Source organism: Rhinatrema bivittatum, chromosome 4 (genome assembly GCF_901001135.1).
Source record: "Rhinatrema bivittatum chromosome 4, aRhiBiv1.1, whole genome shotgun sequence".
Lineage (NCBI taxonomy): Eukaryota > Metazoa > Chordata > Amphibia > Gymnophiona > Rhinatrematidae > Rhinatrema > Rhinatrema bivittatum.
In genome coordinates, this window is record NC_042618.1 from 163785052 (window position 1) to 163804451 (window position 19400).

General features: G+C 46.7%; 1 protein-coding gene across 2 annotated transcripts in view; it reads right to left on the bottom strand.

Moving 5' to 3' along the window:
- Nucleotides 1-19400, bottom strand: part of SLC25A10 (solute carrier family 25 member 10) — a 45464-nt gene that overhangs the window by 11446 nt on the left and 14618 nt on the right. For both annotated transcript variants that reach the window (XM_029599092.1, XM_029599093.1), the window contains exons 3-7: nucleotides 13206-13320; nucleotides 6074-6122; nucleotides 5533-5574; nucleotides 3856-3899; nucleotides 3055-3125 (exon numbers count right to left, since the gene is read on the bottom strand). In XM_029599092.1, the coding sequence (XP_029454952.1) occupies nucleotides 3055-3125; nucleotides 3856-3899; nucleotides 5533-5574; nucleotides 6074-6122; nucleotides 13206-13320 (321 nt within the window). The remainder of the gene's footprint in view (nucleotides 1-3054; nucleotides 3126-3855; nucleotides 3900-5532; nucleotides 5575-6073; nucleotides 6123-13205; nucleotides 13321-19400) is intronic.

Here is a 19400-nt window from a genome sequence, read left to right on the forward strand (position 1 = left end):
GACCTGAGAATGAAAATATCTGAAGTTATGAAATTGATTGAGAACCTTCATGGAGGTTAAGGACCACAACTTAAACCACAATCTAAGTACCCCGACCCCCCTACCCCTTGACTTCCCCCCTCTTCCCCCCCCCCCCCCCACCCACTAGTCCTTCCATCCCCAACTGTAGGATGTCCCATTATGTCCCCTATGCCCGTCCAGGACAAACTTAAGAGAGATCACGTAGCCCCCCTCCGCAGTTAGTGGGCTTACCCTCCCCACCCTCCAGCTCCCCCATCCCACCCCACTCCCCAGACAACAACAGCATAAACACATTTTCAACATTTAACCATGCAAGAAAAATCCTCTCTCCTCTACAAAATAAGGGCTAAATCTCAGATTAACACTTTGGTAAAAACAATAAACATCATCATATTGCTTATAATCTCGAAAGGTGGTGAACCCAATAACAATACTATTCACGGGTCTCATGCAAATTATGCAATGAGTGCCAGTCTCCGCCTCTCCTCCAGCTATTTAGATGGAAGGAGAAAAAAAAAAATTAAGCAATCTGCTAAAAATAAACAGACCCGGACCATGTAATGTACAGAATATGTTCAGATTGATCAGATGCAGGTAAAAAAGTAAAAAATAGCAACCATGCGATGCAAAAGTAAAGAGTGTTAACGGTGTCAGTTAGTCCCCGCATAGTGCTACGTAAAAATACCACTAAGTGCTCCATCGATACTTCTCGAAGGTCAGTTCTCATACAAGAGTCGAGTTCTCTAGGCCCGGAATGAAACCAGACGGAGACAATATAGGATTCCAGTTCATGTCCTAGTCCTCGAATGCCGCCATCCTCGCCCGCGTCTTCACCATGTAGAAGTCATGTCCACAATGATAGACCCCCCCGGCCCTTCCGGAAGCCACCATATTCGCTCCAAGCTTTAAGGGCGGCTGTGACCCCCACGGGGCCCAATACTCCACGGCAGTGGTGCTGTAGGAATCCAAACTGCCAGATTCGGCAAACTATAGTAAAAATCCCAGGCGGGACGGCACAAACAAAACGTAGCCTCATGACCACCCCCGGTGTAAGGGCCATCCAAGGTCTACCACGGACTGGTGCCAGTAAGAATCCCGCTAGATCCGAAACGATGGCTGCTGGCATCAGCAATTTATGCACAAGCTATAATACAGGTGGAACACTGAGTCAATTGTAATCCAAATCTTCTGGCAGAACGCAAAACTCTTAAGTAGCATTAAGTCTCCGTGCCTTATGATCCGCCACAAAGGCCTGCGCTGCCTCCGGGGTTTCAAACCATTTTACCCCCTCGTTGGTCACCACTCGTAAGTGGGCCGGGCTCTAAGACCCAGGTTAATCAGTTGGGAGCAGTGAGGAGCCATGGTCCGGCGCTGGGTAGATACCCCCGCTGAAAAATCTTGAAATAGTAAAACTTTCTGTCCGTCATAGTTTAAATTGTGACACCCCCCCCCCCCCCCCCCCAGAGAGCATGCAGAATATCTATTTTATGGGCATAGTTCAACAACTTGGCAATGACCGGCCTTGGGCGCATGTTATCGGATTGCCTCTGCCCGAGCCTGTGAGCGCGCTCTACCCTCAGAGGGCCATTACTTGTCGGGAGGTTTAGCTGCTCCGTCAGCCATTTTTCTAACATCGCAGGTAATTCTGGTTCTCTAACAGATTCTGACAGGCCGATCAAGCGAATATTGGAGCGACGAGACCTATTCTCCAGGTCTTCTACCCGCCTGACTTGCTGCGCCATTGAGGCCTGTAACGCTTCTATGTCCCGCTTAGCTACCACGAGGTCGTCATGCACCTCCGATACTCTGGTTTCTAGTTCCACAAACCTGGGTTCATAGCTGCTGAGAGTTTGCTTCAACTCCGCTAGCTGCTCGGCTATTGCTTTTAATTCCGGCCCGATCGCTGCGGTCACCGCTGTTTTAATTTGTTCAATATCGGGTCCCATTGATTGTTGGTCCGCGAGCAGCCGCGCCGGGGAAGATGGCGGCTCGGAGCCCCGAAGTTTATCGCGGTCCTTCTCTTTCCGGACCACCCGAGTCGCCATAATGCAATAAGATTTGGATCCTCACACAAAAGTGAGATTAAAAAGAGAGGAGTTAACTCGCACAAGGTGCTATTGTGCTGGAGATGGGGCAAGATAGAGGAGCGAGGCCCGGAGCTAAGGCTCCCACATCCGCCCTCCCCACTGGCTCACGTGGTCTCTCAAGTGAGATGGTTTATATATCTGAGTTGAATCACTTATTTCCTTCCAGATGTGCGAGTAAGGGGAAAGGAGGAGCAAGTCTCAGAGGATGTTTCTATATCTTTTTGGAAAAAAAAGTCAACTATGAGGTTTTCTTTTACTGTATTGTGGATATATCTTTGTTTTATGTAATGATGTTTTATTGCTAACAGAACAATAAAGTTTGAATTAAAAAAAAAATTTTTTTTTGATCAGATTTGTTTGACACGATCTCCCTTTGGTAAAACCTGCTGGATTGTAAATACTTTACTATTCTTGTCTTCAATACAGACTCCTCACCAGTGAGATCAGGGAAGTCACTGGATAAAACAGTGCCCCAGGCAAGGGCTGTTTTCAGTACACTCCTTGCCTTTCAGGCCCATGTGCTCACAGACTCACAGAGATTCAAAAGGGCAACAGGAGGCTCCTGCCGGCTTGGCCCCCATGCTTGCTCCCTCCTTGCGATACCCTTGACAGAAATTAGACTAATTAGCCTACAGTTTCCAACCTCCTCTCAATTACCACTAATGAAGAGGGACAAAATTTGCTTTTTCCCAGTCCCATGGGACCACTCCACCCCCAAAGAGTTATTGAGGAGTTTATCTGAGAACCAGCCAGAACCTCTCGGAGTTCCCTCAATATCCTAGGATGTATCCCATCCAGCTCCATAGCTTTGTCCACTTTCAGTTTTGCCAGCTCCATACAAACACTTCCATAAATGACACGGTATCTACCATGCTCCCAATAGGTTCCCTTGCCAACAATTAGTGGTCCCACAGGAGGAGGTGGTGCCGATGACAAGCTCACCCACCTGTCCCACTGTCACCAGTGCACCTCGAGATGAAGCCATCGTAGCTCCTGAAAACAACTTCTTCAGGCCCTCTGAGGGAAGAAAAATGAAACATAGCAGATAACTGCAGATAGGAACCAATTGGTCTATCCAGTCTACTCTGTTTCCATTTGCATATGTTTCCATAACTAGTCCACATCCAGCAGACCCCACTATAACTCCCCCGGTTCTGACCTGTTTCCTCAGCATTTCAAGTTTGTCCCAGCTTTGGCCCCTACCATCTCCATTACTAGTCCATCTCAGGCATCCACTACCCCCTCATTTCTTGTCAGCCTCCCTCCTTTTAAATGTCACACTGACCCCCTTATTCTTAAGTTGTTTTGTTTTGTTTTTTTATGGAGTCTACTACCTTTTTGTATTTTACTGAAGCCTGACAAAATTCTAACTCATTTGATAGCAAGTGCTTATAAATATTTGACTATCATATCTACCCTTTCCTTTCTTTCTCAGGGAATACAATTTCAGTATCTTAAGCCTCTCCGTGTAAGGTTTGTATTGCAGCCCTGTATCATTTAAGTAACTTTTTTCCTGAACTGCGCCCATGCTCTCAACATCCTCTTGAAGGCAGGGCTTCTAAAACGGAGCACAGAATTCAAGGTGGGAATCTCACTAGCGACCTATATAGGGCAATATTACCTCCTTTTTCCTGCTGGGGCTACCTCTCCTTATATTTTTAGTCATACAAATTATTTCTCTATTGATTTTAGTTCTGCCCAGTCCCTGGATCATGCGTGCATGCACACACACGTAGGATGGCTTTACCTTCTCGCAGAACCCGGTACAATCCGTCCAATGCGTGGGCGTAGCTGCAGAGAAGAAGAAAAACAGAATGGAAGAACAGCTCCTACCGCTCACTCAACTATGTCTTCTCCCCCTTAACCAGCACTATTAGTAAATCTGGAAATGCTAACTTGCACTACCACTCCTGTCTTCTTGGGGGAGGGGGGGGGGGCTCATGCCAGGGTTACTGCCATGGACTGGGAAGGGCCATTCCCCAAGGGAGAGGATCTGTGGATTGAAGGTGTAGGAGAGGGAACTGGATGTGTACATGAGTATTTCTGTGCGTGTCCAGGGGGATGGCATGTGTTTCAATGCATGTGCAGAGATGACATACAATCGTGTTGCATATGGTAGGGATTGTAAAGCTGGAGAGATGGTGTGGATAAGTTGACTAGATAAACTGTGTGGTCTTTTTCTGCCATCATATTTCTATGTATACATGCATACACAACATGTATACATGCATACACAACAAGTGTTGTGTATGCATGGAGGATCACATAATTCAACTGCATGCACACACACACACACAGAAACATATACATGATGGCAGAAAAAGACTGTATGGCCTATCTAGTCTGCCCATCTATCCAACTAATTTAGCTTTAAAATTCCCATCACTCCTTAAGAGATCTGCTGTGTTTAACCCCATGCTTTCTGGAATTCAGATACTGTTCTTACTAACCACCTCCATTGGCAGGCTGTTCCATGCATCCACTACCCTCTTTGTAAAGAAATATTTCCTAAGATTAACTGTATACATGTATGGTGATGACATGCATGTCACATCATGTACATGTTTGGGCTGAAGGATTCCAAGTCTCTGTGCCAGTGCCTTGTCTGCACATCAGGTGACCTCCCCTCCTCAGCGATAAGAAATAACTTTAACAGTCAAAACCTGAAGCCAGTCCCTCCAGGCTACATAAGCTGGGCTCCTCTCAACAGGGAGTAAAAGTGACACGTGAGCCAAATGCAACCCAATGTTCATTATGGAATTTATCTTCATTTATCAATTATCTTGTTTCTCTGAAATCTTTTTCGAAGCTTCGATGGCTCTTAAAATGCTCCCATCCCCGAATTGCTCTGGAAACAGCTAGTTAAAAGAGGAAACAAGAGCATGATGACTGCTTAGGGCAATAAGGCAACAGCTATTTCAGCTGCTTTTTCTCCTCTGAGCAGAGGGAACAAGAATCATTCTTGAACCTACAAATAAGCCCACTGAAATAAAGACAGTTTCCTTATTTTTTTTTTTTTAAGGCACAGAAATGAATACTTTTATAAATGAAGCAAAAAAAAAAAAAGTACAGTAAGGGCGTTAGCCAAAGCACAAGGTCTTTACGCCACTTCAAAGCCAAGATCAACTTCCCTCCACGGTATCACAGGTAGGATCTTTCCCCCTCCCTCCACTGCACCAGAGTCAGAACCTCCCTCTCCACCAAGGCACAAGGCTTGAATTTATTTACAATGTACAGCCAGAACCTTCCTCCTGCCCCTCCTCCTCCATCCATGTACATGGCACATAGCCAGATCCTCCCTCTCCACCATGGCGTGTGGCCAGAACCTCCCTCCAACTCTGTCCGCCCCAACCCTGCATCCATCCCACAAGGCACACAGCCAGGACCTCCCCTCTCAGATAAAAAAAAACAAAAAAAAACTTACTTTCGTCTTAGGTGTGCTGGAAGTTTCATGTCATTCTGCATCCTAAAAGGAAAACACTATTAGCATGCTTCCATACATATACCGACTGTGAAAAAAAGGCAGGGAACAAGAGGGAAAGAAGAATCAAATGTGAAAGACAGGGAAGATACTTCAGTACATTCAGGCTCCCTGAAAGGATGTGAATGGTCGATTTTTTATTTATTTATTTATTTTAATTCTGAGCACAGAAGTCAGAGGGGCCGTTCACTGCACTGCTCTACCTTCACCCTCCTTGGGAAAGGACAAAGTAATATTAGGCAAGGATCAAAGTCTCACATTATTCAAGGCTGCAGCCCTGGACATCCCTAGGCTGTTGATGGTAAGATGTCTTCTATAGAATGGGATTCAGGAATCTTTAAATCAAAAGGTTTCTGTTCCCATCCACTCCCTGACACTGCATAGCTCAACACTACCACCTGCCGTTTCACCTGCGGTGATGATGGCAAGAGACACAGAAGGAGAAACATACAGAATAGGAGTAGAAGTAGTATTTCTCACTGACCTAACATTCACCACGTCTGCTGGGGTCCCCACAAACCCACCAGTGAAACCTGAAACAAAGAGGGCAGCAAAATAAAATCAGCCTCCAGATAATATTAACATCAGGATACCAGACTGTGCACACATCAGAGTAGCATAGTAGATGACAGCAGAAACAAATCAATTGAGCCAATCTGCCAAGTTCTTCCTACTGGGCCACTTGAAGGATATCGCTCCTTTCCCAAGTCTGTTTTTGTTTTCTCTCACTGACTCTCTAGCGTCATGGATGGATGAGCGTGCAAGATCCCATATTTAATCCAATGCCCAGCACTCCTCCCCCGTGTCTTACTACCAGGCTCTGAAATAATCTAAACAGCTACCAAAATTAGTGAGACTGTTGCAAGAACATCTGGCTGCCTACAGAAACACAGAAAAGGACCAAATGGTCCATCCAATCTGCCCAGCAAGCTTATGGTAGCATCTGCTGCATCTGGCAGATTACCCCATGCTTATCAGTTTCCCACACCGTAAAAGTCAGAGCCCTCGTTGGTTGCTGTTTGAATCCAATTCCCCTTTTCCCCTGCCGATGAAGCAGAGAACAATGTTGGAGTTGCATCAAGAGTATGAAGGCTCATTGGTTAAGGATAGTAACTGCTGAACCAGCAAATTACCCCATGCACTCTTTTCTTCATTTCCATCCCGTAGCCTTTAAGGATCCTCTGTGTTTATCCCGTGCCTTTTAAAAATTCTTTCACGGTTTTCATCTTCACCACCTCCTCTGGAAGGACATTCTAGACATCCACCACCCTCTCCCGTGAAGAAATATTTCCTGACGTTGGTTCTGAGTTGTCCTCCCTGAAGTTTCATTTCTGAGTTGGTTCTGAGTTGTCCTCCCTGAAGTTTCATTTCATTTCATGACCCTAGTTCTACTGATTTCTTTCCAACAGAAAAGATTTGTTGATCTTCTTAGTGTTTGGGTAATTGCCAGGTTCTTGTGGCCTGGTTTTGGCCTCTGTTGGAAACAGAATGCTGGGCTTGATGGACCCTTGGTCTGACCCAGCATGGCAATTTCTCCTTTTGAGATATTGGCACCAGAACTGAACACATTACTCCAGGTGAGGCCTCACCAAGGACCTATACAAGAGCATTATCACCTCCTTTTTCTTACTGGTTATTCCCTTCTCTACGCAGTCCAGCATTCTTCTGGCTTTAGCTATTGACTTATCACATTGCTTCGCCATCTTCACATCTCCAGACACTATTACCCCAAGATCCTTCTCTTGGTCTGTGCACATCAGTTTTTCACACCCCATCACATACAGCTCTTTTAGATTGACGCAACCCAAATGCATGACTCTGAACTTCTTAGCATTGAATCCCAGCTGCCAAATCTTTGACCAGGCTTCCAGCTTTCTTAAATCCCTTTTCATTCTCTCTACTCCTTCAGAAGTGTGTCCACTCTATTGCAAATCTTAATATCATCCGCAAATAAAATTTTTTTATCTTTTATCCCTTCCACAATGTCGCTCAAAGATATTGAACAGAACCAGTCCCAACACTGTTCCCTGTGGCATTCCACTTAACACTGAATCATACTTCAAAGAGAAAGGAAAGTTGGTTCTTACCTGCTAATTTTCATTCCTGTAATACCACAAATCAGTCCAGACAAGTGGGTTTTGCCTCCCTACCAGCAGATGGAGTCAAAGAAACAAAACTTTGAGGCACTGCTATATAACAGATTGCCACCTGCAATTCCCTCACTATTGTCCTGTACCCAAGCAAAGATGTAACCCCAAAACCCCTTTCTTGGGCTAACAGGGAAAGTTATAGGGTTGGGAACCCCAAAAACTGAAGCCCAAAACACTCCAAAAACTAAATCTGAAAAACCCAAACCATGATCAACAACTGCCCAAATACCCTAAAAAGCAAACCAACTTGAACCACCAGTTGGCAAAAAACAGTCTTTCGACAGTGACGGGATCGGTCTCTGGAATTACAGGAATGAAAATTAGCAGGTTTAAGAACCAATTTTCCTTTCCTGAACATACCCAGATCAGTCCAGACAAGTGGGATGTACCCAAGCACCCCTAGACTGGGCAGGAATCCAAAGACCCACACACACCACACTCTCACCAAAGAACGCTTCTTCCTGCTCCCTCACGTCCATGTGGTAATGTCTGGTGAAAGTATACAACGAGGACCACACCACAGCCCTACAAACCTCCTGAGGCAACAGCAACTGACATCCTTCCCAGGAAGTGGCTAGCGATCTTGTAGAGTGCGCCTTCAGCCCCGCTAGAACTTGACAGCCCTTACAAATATAGGCTGTGCAAATAGCTACTTTCCACCAATGGGAAATGGTAGCCTTAGAGGCCTTCTTTCCCTTCTTCCTGCCCCCCCCCCCCCCCAATACAGGATAAAAAGGTGATCAAAGCCCCGGAACTATTCGACAGCTCCAGATAATGCCACAGAGTTCTCCTCACATTCAAAAGATGCAGCTCCCTGCCCCTAGGGGAATCCTTAGACCACTCCGGAAAAGCTGGAAGGTCTACCGATTAAGATGAAAGGAAGACACCATCTTAGATCAAAAAGAGGGGACCGTCTGCAAGGAAACCCCATCATGGGAAATCTGCAGAAAAGGATTCTTGCAAGACGCAGCCTGTAACTCTGAAACCTGTCTGGCCAAACAGAAGGCCACCAGGATCACTGCCTTCAGAGACAAAACCTTCAGCGTCACTCTCCTCAAAGGCTCAAACTTAGCCCCACACAAAACTCACAAGACCAAATTAAAGCTCCAAACTAGGCATAACTTCTGGACTGTAAGTCACAAATGCTTGACCTCTTAAGAAATGAATCATGCCTGGATGAGAGGCCAAGAACCTCCCTCACCATTTGCCCCTAAGAGAGTGCAAAGCTGACACCTGAACACGAATGGAACTATAGGCGAGACCATAAGACAAGCTCTGCTGCACAAATTCTAAGATGAGAGGAACCTCCACTAACAGGGGATGCACCTGTCTCTGAAGTCACCAAGACTCAAATGTCCTCCAGGCCTGAATATACACCAAAGTGGCAGGTCGATGAGCTTTGAGAAACATGGAGCTAACCTGCTCTGAATAACCTTCCAGGTGTAGCCGCCACCTCTCAAAAGCCAAGCCGCGAGACAAAAGTGATCTTCTCGATTTGAAAATATGGGCCCCCGACACAGCAACTTTGGTAGATGAGCCAGCTGAAGGGATCCAACCACCGCCAAATGCACCAGATCTGCAAACCACGGACACAGTGGCTACTCAGGCACTGCCATCACTATGGAACGGAACGCACCTCTTTTCGCCTCAGAATTCGACTGACCAAAGGCCAAGGAGGAAACACATATAGTAGGATCCCCAACGTCCAAGGGCACACTAGAGCATTCAGGCCCACCAAACCAACCTCTCTTCTGCAACTGAGAAACCTCTCTGTCTTTGTGCTGAACCGTGTCGCCATGAGGCACAAAAGCAGTTGTAAGCCTCGTGGAACAACTCCCATTCTCCCGAGTTCAGTTGCTGCTTGCTGAGGAAGTCTGCCTGTACGTTTTCCACCCCTGCGACATGCGAGGCCACTATGCCCTCAAGATGGCACTCTACCCACACGAACAAACGCTGGCCTCCAGAGCTACCACCTGACTATTCGTCCCGCCTTGACATTTGATGTACGCCACCGTTGCTGCATTGTCCGAAAACATGCGAACCTGCATCCGTGATGACCACCACCCAGGCTGGGGGTTTCAGGTCCATTCCCTTCATCAGATTGTGCTGAGACAACCACCAATAGAGATTAGACCTGGATTCTCGCAGCAGGGCAACGGCAGATGATATTGCCAACCAGGAACGGACTCACCCCCCTCGCTATCCGACTCCTCCTGAGTCACTTTAACCCCCAATTCCTCCAAGACTTGGGGAATAAGAGGGCATAGTTCCACCTTCTTAAATAAAATAGACAACTCGAGGATCATCGCCCCTCCGATATTTCATCCGGATACGGGTCGTCCTTAGCTACATCAGGGTCCACACCCGGTGCCACAGTCACGTCAGCATCTGGAACCACCCCCTGCTGGTCCAAAGGGACATCCTGCGGATCATCCATGGAGGTTCCCCCCATCCCTGGGGTCCTCCTCCAACTCCACCCGATGCAGTCCCAGATGATGCTGTAGGTCCCTGGACCCACCTGCGGCCCACTTAGGCTTCTTCCGCACAGACAGGGGAAGCCCAACTCTTGCCCACTTCCCCTTCACTCCCCTTCCTCACCAGGAAGGCTTTACGCATCAAGAGGATAAGTTTTGGTGAAAATTCCTAAGGGCCATCCATCCCCTGCTCCAGGCTATCATCTGAGTCACCCCCCTCCCCCCCACCTCAGAGTCCCCCTGAACCACAGGAGAAAAACGGGGGAGGGGAATCTCTGGGTTCCCTAGTTAAAAAGGACTCCTGCCCGTGGCCCTCCGTGGATCCAGTCACCTCTCGGGGGCCCACCGGACCCTCGGCCACTGACACAGATGTCCTCACCGAAGGGCGGGAAATCCATTTCCCCCCTTCCCCCAGTGCGTCCCCACTGAGGAAACCAAAGCACAACCAGGACAGAGGGAGTGAGAATTAAAGCGTGTAGACTCCAGCCCACATATGCGGCACACTTCTCTGCACGACCTTAACTGCTGCTCTGGAAAGCACCTTTTTTTTTCTTAACCATGCTGCGCCATTTCCCACAGCAAGGAAAAATCAGCCACGCACCGCCATGGAAAAGACTGCTGCTCTCCGGCCTCAGCACAGTCCCCAGAAGCGGGCGGGAAAACAATCACGGCCGTACTAACCGTTGCTGCGTCTCCTCCGCTACAGGCCTGGCCACTAATGCTGCTCCGCAGGGACACAAACAGACTGGCGCAGTAGTTACCTTCTATCTGCTGAGGTCTGCAGCCCTCACTGCCTCATGGCCGTACCTTCCACCCACCAGCAACCAGCTGTTTGCCTTTCTGCTCCTTTCTTTCTTTTAATTTTAAAATCACAGTTACAACAGCAAAAAATACACACAGGGGTACTTCCCCGATTCCGGGGCCTTGCAGATAGAGGCCTCAGAGGCCCTGAGGGAACCAATCCCCTGGCTTTCAGGACCCCCAGCACGATGCGGGCAAACACAAGGCAGGGGGGTTCCCAACCCCCCCCGGATGCCCGGCTCAACCTCTGAAATTCTCCTACTTCCTCTGAAATTCTCCTACTTCAATTTCTCTCTCTCTTTCTTGCACTTCTACCATCTGCTGGCGTCAGAGAAATACCGAGGGGACTGAAGGTGGCACTCTCTGTTATGTAGCAGTGCCTCAAGGTTTTGTGTTCTCTGCTTCCATCTGCTGGTAGGGAGGCAAAACCCATTTGTCTGGACTGATCTGAGTATGTTCAGGAACAGTGGAGTGTCTCAAGGATCGGTTTTGGGACTGGTTCTGTTCAATATCTTTGTGTGCAACATTGCGGAAAGGATAGAAGGTAAAGTTTGTCCATTTGCACAGAATACTAAGATTTGCAACAGAGTGGATACACCTGAAGGAGTAGAGAAAATGAAGAGTGATTTAAGAAAGCTTGAAGAGTTGTCAAAGATTTGGCAGTGGGATTCAATGCCAATAAGTGTAGTAGAGAGTGTGAGAGACAGAGTGTGAATGAGAGAGAGATTAAGAGTGAGTGTGTGTAATAGGCTAAGAATAAGCAGTTAAAAAAATAAAGAGGGGAGGTGACAATGCCCTTGGTGAGGCCTCAACCAGAATACTGTGTTCAAAATAATAAAGACAGGATGGAAGTGGTCCACAAAGGTGACCAAAATGGTGTAGGGTCTGTATTGGAAGATCTATGAGGAGCGGCTGAAGGATATAAATATGTATATCCTGGAGAGGAGGGAGATGCGATATAGACCATCAGATAATTGATAGGATTAATGATGCACAAACTTCAAACATTTCCCGTTGAAAGAAAACTGTAGAACTAGGGGTCAAAAAATGAAACTCTAGGGAGGACTCCTCAGAACCAACATCAGGAAATATTTCTGCACAGAGGGAGAGGGTGGTGGATGCCTGGAATGCCCTCTTGGAAGAGGTGATGAGGATAAAAACAGTAAATGAATTCAAAAGGGCATGTGATAAACACTGCAGATCCCTACAGGCTAGAGATTGGAAACGAAGAAAGGGATGCACCGGGGTAACCGGCCTGGAACAGCAGCTATAGCCTTAATACAAGGCATGGGTGTATCCTGCACAGAACGGCAGTTACTACCATGAGCAACTTGCTGGGCAGACTGGATGGATTATTTGGTCTTTATTTGCAGTCATTACTATGTTATGTTACTATGTATATTTTCTGATGTTGCTCCTGAGTTTATCTCCTTGGAGTTTAATACTGTTCTAGAACATTCTCTCTTTTACATATAAAAGAGAGGCATGGGCTAGGCTGTCTAACAGCAACATCAGGATACCAGGGTGTGTGCGCACATAAAAGGATATGGGATGGGGTGTGCGTGCGTGTGTATATAGAAGTATAAATTTAAAAAAAAAAGGAGGAGCATGGGACATTCTAAAGACTTAAAATATATATACACCTGAATTTTTACAGTTATAGTAACACTCAGCAGCAGTAAAACAAAAGAGCCCAAGTACTCCAATAAATTCCAATATATTCAAGTCTGATGATTTTTTTTTTTTAACTTAAAAACATGGGATTACTTGAAAAATTCATGTAAGATATTCAACTAATTTTTTTTTTTTTTTTTTAAATCTTATGAAGTGGTTGGATTTTGCTTTTTTCCTTTATTACATTCCTTCCATACCCCACAATCATAGGAAATGCACTTGATCTTTTTCCTCTGTGCCTGTCTCCTCTTCATGTTCCCTCCCTTCTACCATCTTCAGGTAACTACATCCCTAAACACTCTGCCCCCCCCCAACACCTTTTCCCTTTAAGAAGCAAACATGATTTCACCAAAATGATGAGTAGCCAACTGGATTTTAGTATCTAAACACTTTACCTAATCTGATTAGTGAAATTTAGACGTTATGACATCCCAACTTCTACTTCAGACTTCATTTACCTTGAACAAGGCAAGGCACAGGTGACCCGGTCCTGCGCCCCCCACCATAAGCTCCTCACCTCCAAGGGCTGCCAGTAACACCTTTTGGTAGAATAGGAGGGGCCCTTCGCTGCCTCTTGCCAGCTTGTCCCTTACTGTCTCGTAGATTGCAAATCGTGTTAAGGAGTATGTCATCTGGGAAAAAAAAAAAAAAAAAGAGGCAGAGATTGAATCAAACTCAGAGCTGCTTGTTCAATTCACTGTCTCCCACTGCAGTTGTGTGGATCACACCTCTATTGTCAAACTATAGGGGCAGAGTGACCCAATCATGCTATCCATTTCTCCAGCACCAAAATACATGTGCCGATTTACTTGTATGAAATATGTATAATTGCAGGTTTGTAACTGGAGTTTTGAATGATTAAGGGAAGGTCATAAGACAGTTCATTCCAATTCAGTCTCCCGATAAGAAAGCAGTGCTCACATATCTGGGAACATCTTACCAAATGGTCCGATAAGGCAGCCAAAGCTAGACACGTCTGTAGTAAAGGAAAATACTGAATTCCCAGCCCCCACCCCCGTCAGTTGGGTCCAGAGACCCCTGTGGTGAAGAAAGTCTTCTGTCACTCAACGTTTAGTGCATCAGGATGTTCAGAAAGCACTTGACAAAAGTCACTCATGAAACTCATCAGTAAATTAAAATGTCATGGACAGGAGGAAATATCCTACTGTGGATTGGTAAATGGCTAAAGGAGACAGAGAAGTACTGACTGGTCATTTCTCTCAATGGAAAAAGGTAAATAGTAGACATACCCCAGGGATCTGTACTCTGTTCTGTGCTTTGTAATATATTTATGAAACTAGCAAAACGTGTCCAGCATTGCTTGGGTAGTCTGGTCTGTGAATGTATGTATGTATGTATGTATGTATGTATGTGTGTGGGGGGGGGGGGGGGGGCTATGCCGCCATATGTGTGTTTGGGGGATCCTGTGTGTATATGGGGGAGCTCAGCCTATGTGTGTGCATCGGTGGCTGGAAACAGACAACAGTGTAACTGACACAAGCCTTTTAAAGACAGACAGAATCTGGAAAAGGGAGTGATGAGTAATGCGATCAAATTCACACATGGCAAAATTGTTCAGTCAGCTAATTATCAGACCATTAGCAAACAATGAGGAATCATAAGGGGACTTTACAACACTGGGGGATCTAAAAGGAAAATTGGTTCTTACCTGCTAAATTTTGTTCCTGTAATATCACAGATCAGTCCAGACTCTGGGTTTTGCAGCCCTGCCAGCAGATGGAGACAGAGAAAAAAAAAAGTTTCATAGAGGCTGCATATAACCTAGTGTGCCACTTGCAGTCTCTCTGTATTGACTTGTACTCAAGCCAACATGATTAAAAACAAACAACTAAGACTCCAAAAACCTATTCAACGAGCAGGGGAAAAGGTGAAGCCTCAAAGGTGGAAATTCCTTCCAACAGTAATCAAGGTGAACATAACTGAATCCTCAACAACTCTGCATTGTACATTAAATATCAGTATGAGCAGACTCTGGACTGATCTCTGTTTTTACAGAAACAAAACTTAGCGGACAAGAACCAATTTTCCTTTCCTGTTCATACCCAGACTTATGGGAATGTACCCAAGCTTCCCTACACGGGGGTGAGACAGAGATAGTTTTACTCGTAGAACACTCTCCCCAAATCCAATGGAATCCAGAGCCTGGACATCCAAATGATAATGTCTGGCAAAAGTGTATAATGATTTCCAAGTAGCCGCCCGACAAATTTCTTTCAGGGACACATGTTGACACTCGGCCCAGGAGGTCACCTGAGAGCGAGTAGGTGAGCCTTTAAACCTTCATGTATGAGGCGACCCTTACAAATGTAAACTGAGGCAATCGCTTCCTTTAGCCAATGGGCAATTGTAGCTTTAGACACCTTACACCCTTTCCTCGGACCATTCCAAAGCACAAAGAGGTGATCTGAAAATGGAAACTATTAGTAATCTTGAAGTACCTCAACAACGCCCGCTGTACATTCAGCACCCAAAGTTCCTTCGTGTGAGCTGTGGATGAATCCAAATCTGGAAAAGCTGGAAGCTCCACCATTTGATTAAGATGGAACGCAGAAACAACCGTTGAGAGAAAGAGGGATACCCCGGAGTTCGAAATCTGTAGAAAAGGATTTCTACATGACAACACCTGAAGCTCGGAAATCCTGCTAGCTGAACAGATTGCCAACAGAAAAACTGCCTTCAGGGTTAAATCCCTTATAAATCGCCCTGTTCAGCAGTTTAAATGGAGCTTCACACATGCCTCTCAGAAACAAATTAAGTTTCCAAGACGGGCATATTCACCGCACCAGAGGACACAAATGTTTCACCCCTTGAGGAAAGTGAATTACATCTGGGTGTGCTGCCAAGGGCATATCCTGCACCTTACCCCAAAGAAAGCCCAAAGCTGCCACCAGCACTCAAAGGGAGTTAAAGGCTAGTCTTTTTACCAATCCCTTTTGTAGAAAAGATAGAATATGTGAAACAGAAGCATGAGTTAGCCGCACTCGATGCCTGGTACACCAGGACTCACGTAGGCTAAGGACGTGAATGGTCTTCTAGCCTGTAGTAAAGTGGAGATAACGTTGGAATAACCCTTCCATCTCAGACATTTCCTCTCAAAAGCCAAGCCACGAGACAGAAGTGAGCCACCTGACCAGAAAATATCGTACCTTGGGGAAGAAGCCTCGATAGGTGACTGAATCTTAGAGGCCTGTCCACTGTCATATTGACCAGATCCACGAACCAAGGTCAACATGGCCACGCCGGGGCCACCAGAATTACCTGTCTCGATTACTGTTCTATACCCTGAAACACCTTGCCTACTAGCGGCCATGGAGGAAACACAAAGCAGAATTTCCAGAGACCACAGCAGCACTAGAGCATTCACATTTTCTGCCCCATACTTCTGTCTGCGATTGTAAAAACATGCTGCTTTGGCATTTTGCTGTGATGCCATTAAATCCATGTGGGGCATTCCCCATCTGATACGAATGAGACTCATTGCCTCCTCTGATAGCTCTCACTCTCTGGGGTCTAGGCACTTTTGACTGAGAAAATCCACCTGAATGTTGTCTACTCAGGCAATGCGAGATGCTGCCAGGAGTGACAGATGCTGTTCCACTCACAAAAAAAAACAAACTCCTGAGCCACCATTCGACTCTTGGTTCCTCCCTACCTGTTGATGTAAGCCACCATTGTAACACTGTCCAACAGAACCCACACACTGGCTGCCTGCATAACTGTGGCAGAAAGGCAAACACGAAACATACTGACCCCCTTCTCTAACCGATTTGTAGAACATGATGCCTCCATTTTAGACCACTGGCCTTGGCACACCACTCCCCAACTGGTGAAGCTGGCATTGGTGGTTACTATCACATAATTTGTGGCTTCTAACGCCACTCCTCAACTCAGATTGGCCCAACCAAATCACCATGAAAGACTGGACCGGGCAACCCCCCTGAGTGGAAGTGGAAGATGAAATTCCTCCGATAGATTCCAATGGGAGAGAAGAGACTTCTGAAGAGGTTGCATATGAGCCAACGCTCAGGGAACCAGTTCCAGTGTTGACCTCATAGAACCCAGGGTTTGGGCGCCAAAAGTCTCAAAAGATAACAAACCTGAGATTGAATCTTCAGCATCTGGTACTCATGAGAAACACCTTTCTCACTTGAGTGTCAAAGCGAGCCCCCAGGTGTGCCAGGGATTGAGATGGCTTTTTGTCGAATTCACCACCCAGTCCAGAGACCTCAACCTCTCAAGGACCTGCCGTAGTCACTGTTGACAGATCTGCTGACAGTCGTCCAGATATGGGTGCACTAGTACTCCTCTGCTGAGTGCTGCTGCCACCACTACCATCACCTTAGTGAACATCGAAGGAGCGGTTGCCAATCCAAGCGGGAGTGCGGGAACCTATAAATGCTCTTCTCTGATGGGAAAATGCAGATATGCTTCTGTGAGATCCAGAGAAGCCAGGAGCTCTCATGTATGCACAGCTGCAGTCACAGAGCATAGTGATTGCCATCGGACACAGAGAACTCTCAGAGCCACATACATCTTCTTCAGATCCAGAATGGACTAATAGGCACCATCCTTCTGTGGAACCACAAAACAGATGGATAACTGACCTCTGTCCAGCTCCTCCAGAGGTACAGGTGTTGTAGATGCTCTTGTATGGAGCAAACCATTTCTTGTTAGGTGTGCAAGGCACACAAGGAGCTCATGTAGACCTCGCTGACCAGACGAACAAATTCCTGGTCCATCATTATCTTAGTCCACTCCTTGCACAAGAGGACCAACAGTCCCCCTGTGACCTCTGGGAAGAGTGGACCAGCCATGCTGCCTTGCATTTCTTACTCCCTCAGCACCAGTACTGAAGCTGCCACAGATGGGTGTATGTGATTCTGGAAAGGACAGCGGCTTGGCAGACACCTGCTTCTGAGAGCTGAGACCTCTACCTGGCCGATACTCCCATGTGAACTCTTATTGTTCTGCTTGGGCTCAACTTTGGGTATGGGACCCACACAAAATGCTTTTCCAGCTGATCCAGGACTTTGCTATACAAAGGCAGTGTCTCTGAAGGAAAAACTGTTTAGATGCGACTTGGACCATAAACAACTTCTGGCTGAAACAGCGCAGCAAGTCATACAAGCATCTACAATATAGGGAACAGCAGCCTCCAAACGCTCTCCTTGCTTGGAGGAAAGAAAGGATCCTGCCCCCCTGTACCTGAGGCTGCTGAAATCTCAGCACAAACAGGCTGGTGACAAGAGACAGCTGCCTTCAGCCGCCTGTGCATCCAAAAGCAAGACTGCAAAATCATCTTTTGCAGATGTATCCCATCATCCCATGTGCCATAACATTAGGAAGTGCCAGGCCACTACTCCAAAAAACCCCTGGAGAAGGCCCCCAAACTTCGCCTCAGGTATCCTTGACAGCTACACTCTCTTCAAACTAAACCAGACACCAAGGGCTCTCCATGTAATCCTCTGAAAAAGGCTGCGATACCATCACTTTCCACAGAGACCATTTCAAACAAGGCCTATGGGATGGGAAACTTAATGGGACCATAGGCTCCTCCAAAATAAGACTTTCCCTATTCTTCATTGGCCCCAATCCCCTTGCTATACACCCCAGTGTGCTAGGGACTGTACTATCTAAAAGGCAATTTGCCCCTCCTGGACTGCTGAACCAGTTCGGCATCAGACCTGTCAGGCACAGGGGGCACCCTCCTCCCAAAGGGTTGCAACCCTATCATCACCATCTCCAGGACAAAAAAATCTCAAAGTGCTCTTCTGACCTCTAAGCCAAAATCCAATGCAAAAAAACAGGCTATGCCATCATTTTTCTTTTGGGAACAGGATGGCAGAACCTGCCCCACAGAGTTACCACCCCCAAAAAGGGCCCCCTTGGGATCAGTACGGTAACACAGGAAATCATTTGAGCCTAAGCAGACCATTTCCTGAGCACTGTTAAGAGTCCTTAGCTGTAGGAGAAGTCTCTTCTCTTGCGAACCCTTGCACCGCAGGAATGAAAACCAAGATGGTCACCGAACCGGCGCTGCAGAGAAAGCCCAGTACTGCCTGTCTCCACAGTCCATGGAGCTGGTCTCCTCCCTGTCGGCTTCCTTATACCTGCAGCAGCATTAACAGTCCCTGAACGGTTTCAATTGATGCAGACACAAGCTCCATGCAGCACAGAGGCGTTAAGACATACTTTGTGTCTCCCCCTGCCTCACCGCATTTCCCACCATGACAAGACTCCAGACCAGCAACCGCTGCCAGGAACTGCTGCGAGCCCTGCATTTTTACCCGTTTCACCATGCTTCCCACGCTCAACGAGAGTCGCAGTGACAAGCCGTGAAACAGGCCATTACCACCGGGAACAGCTGCAGTTGTCACTTATTCAAACTGCAGGGAACTATGTCTTGCCAGGGTCTGATCTAAAAACTGGCACAGCACGGCTGATGTCACTGACCAAGTAGCTGCTCACTCTCTTCCATCCACATACAAGGCCGCTGATCTCTATCAGTCCCCACAACACAGGAGGAACCTTTTCAACCCAGCTAAGAGCAGCCCTACCAGAGCTTGAAGTGTTGACTGCTCTGCTCCAGACCTTCAGAACCCTTTCTTTTGTCATCAACAAACAGGGTGATAAGCAAGAAAAATTAATTTCCTTGAACCTGAGCATCGAAGAACAGGCCAGCAGCAGCCCA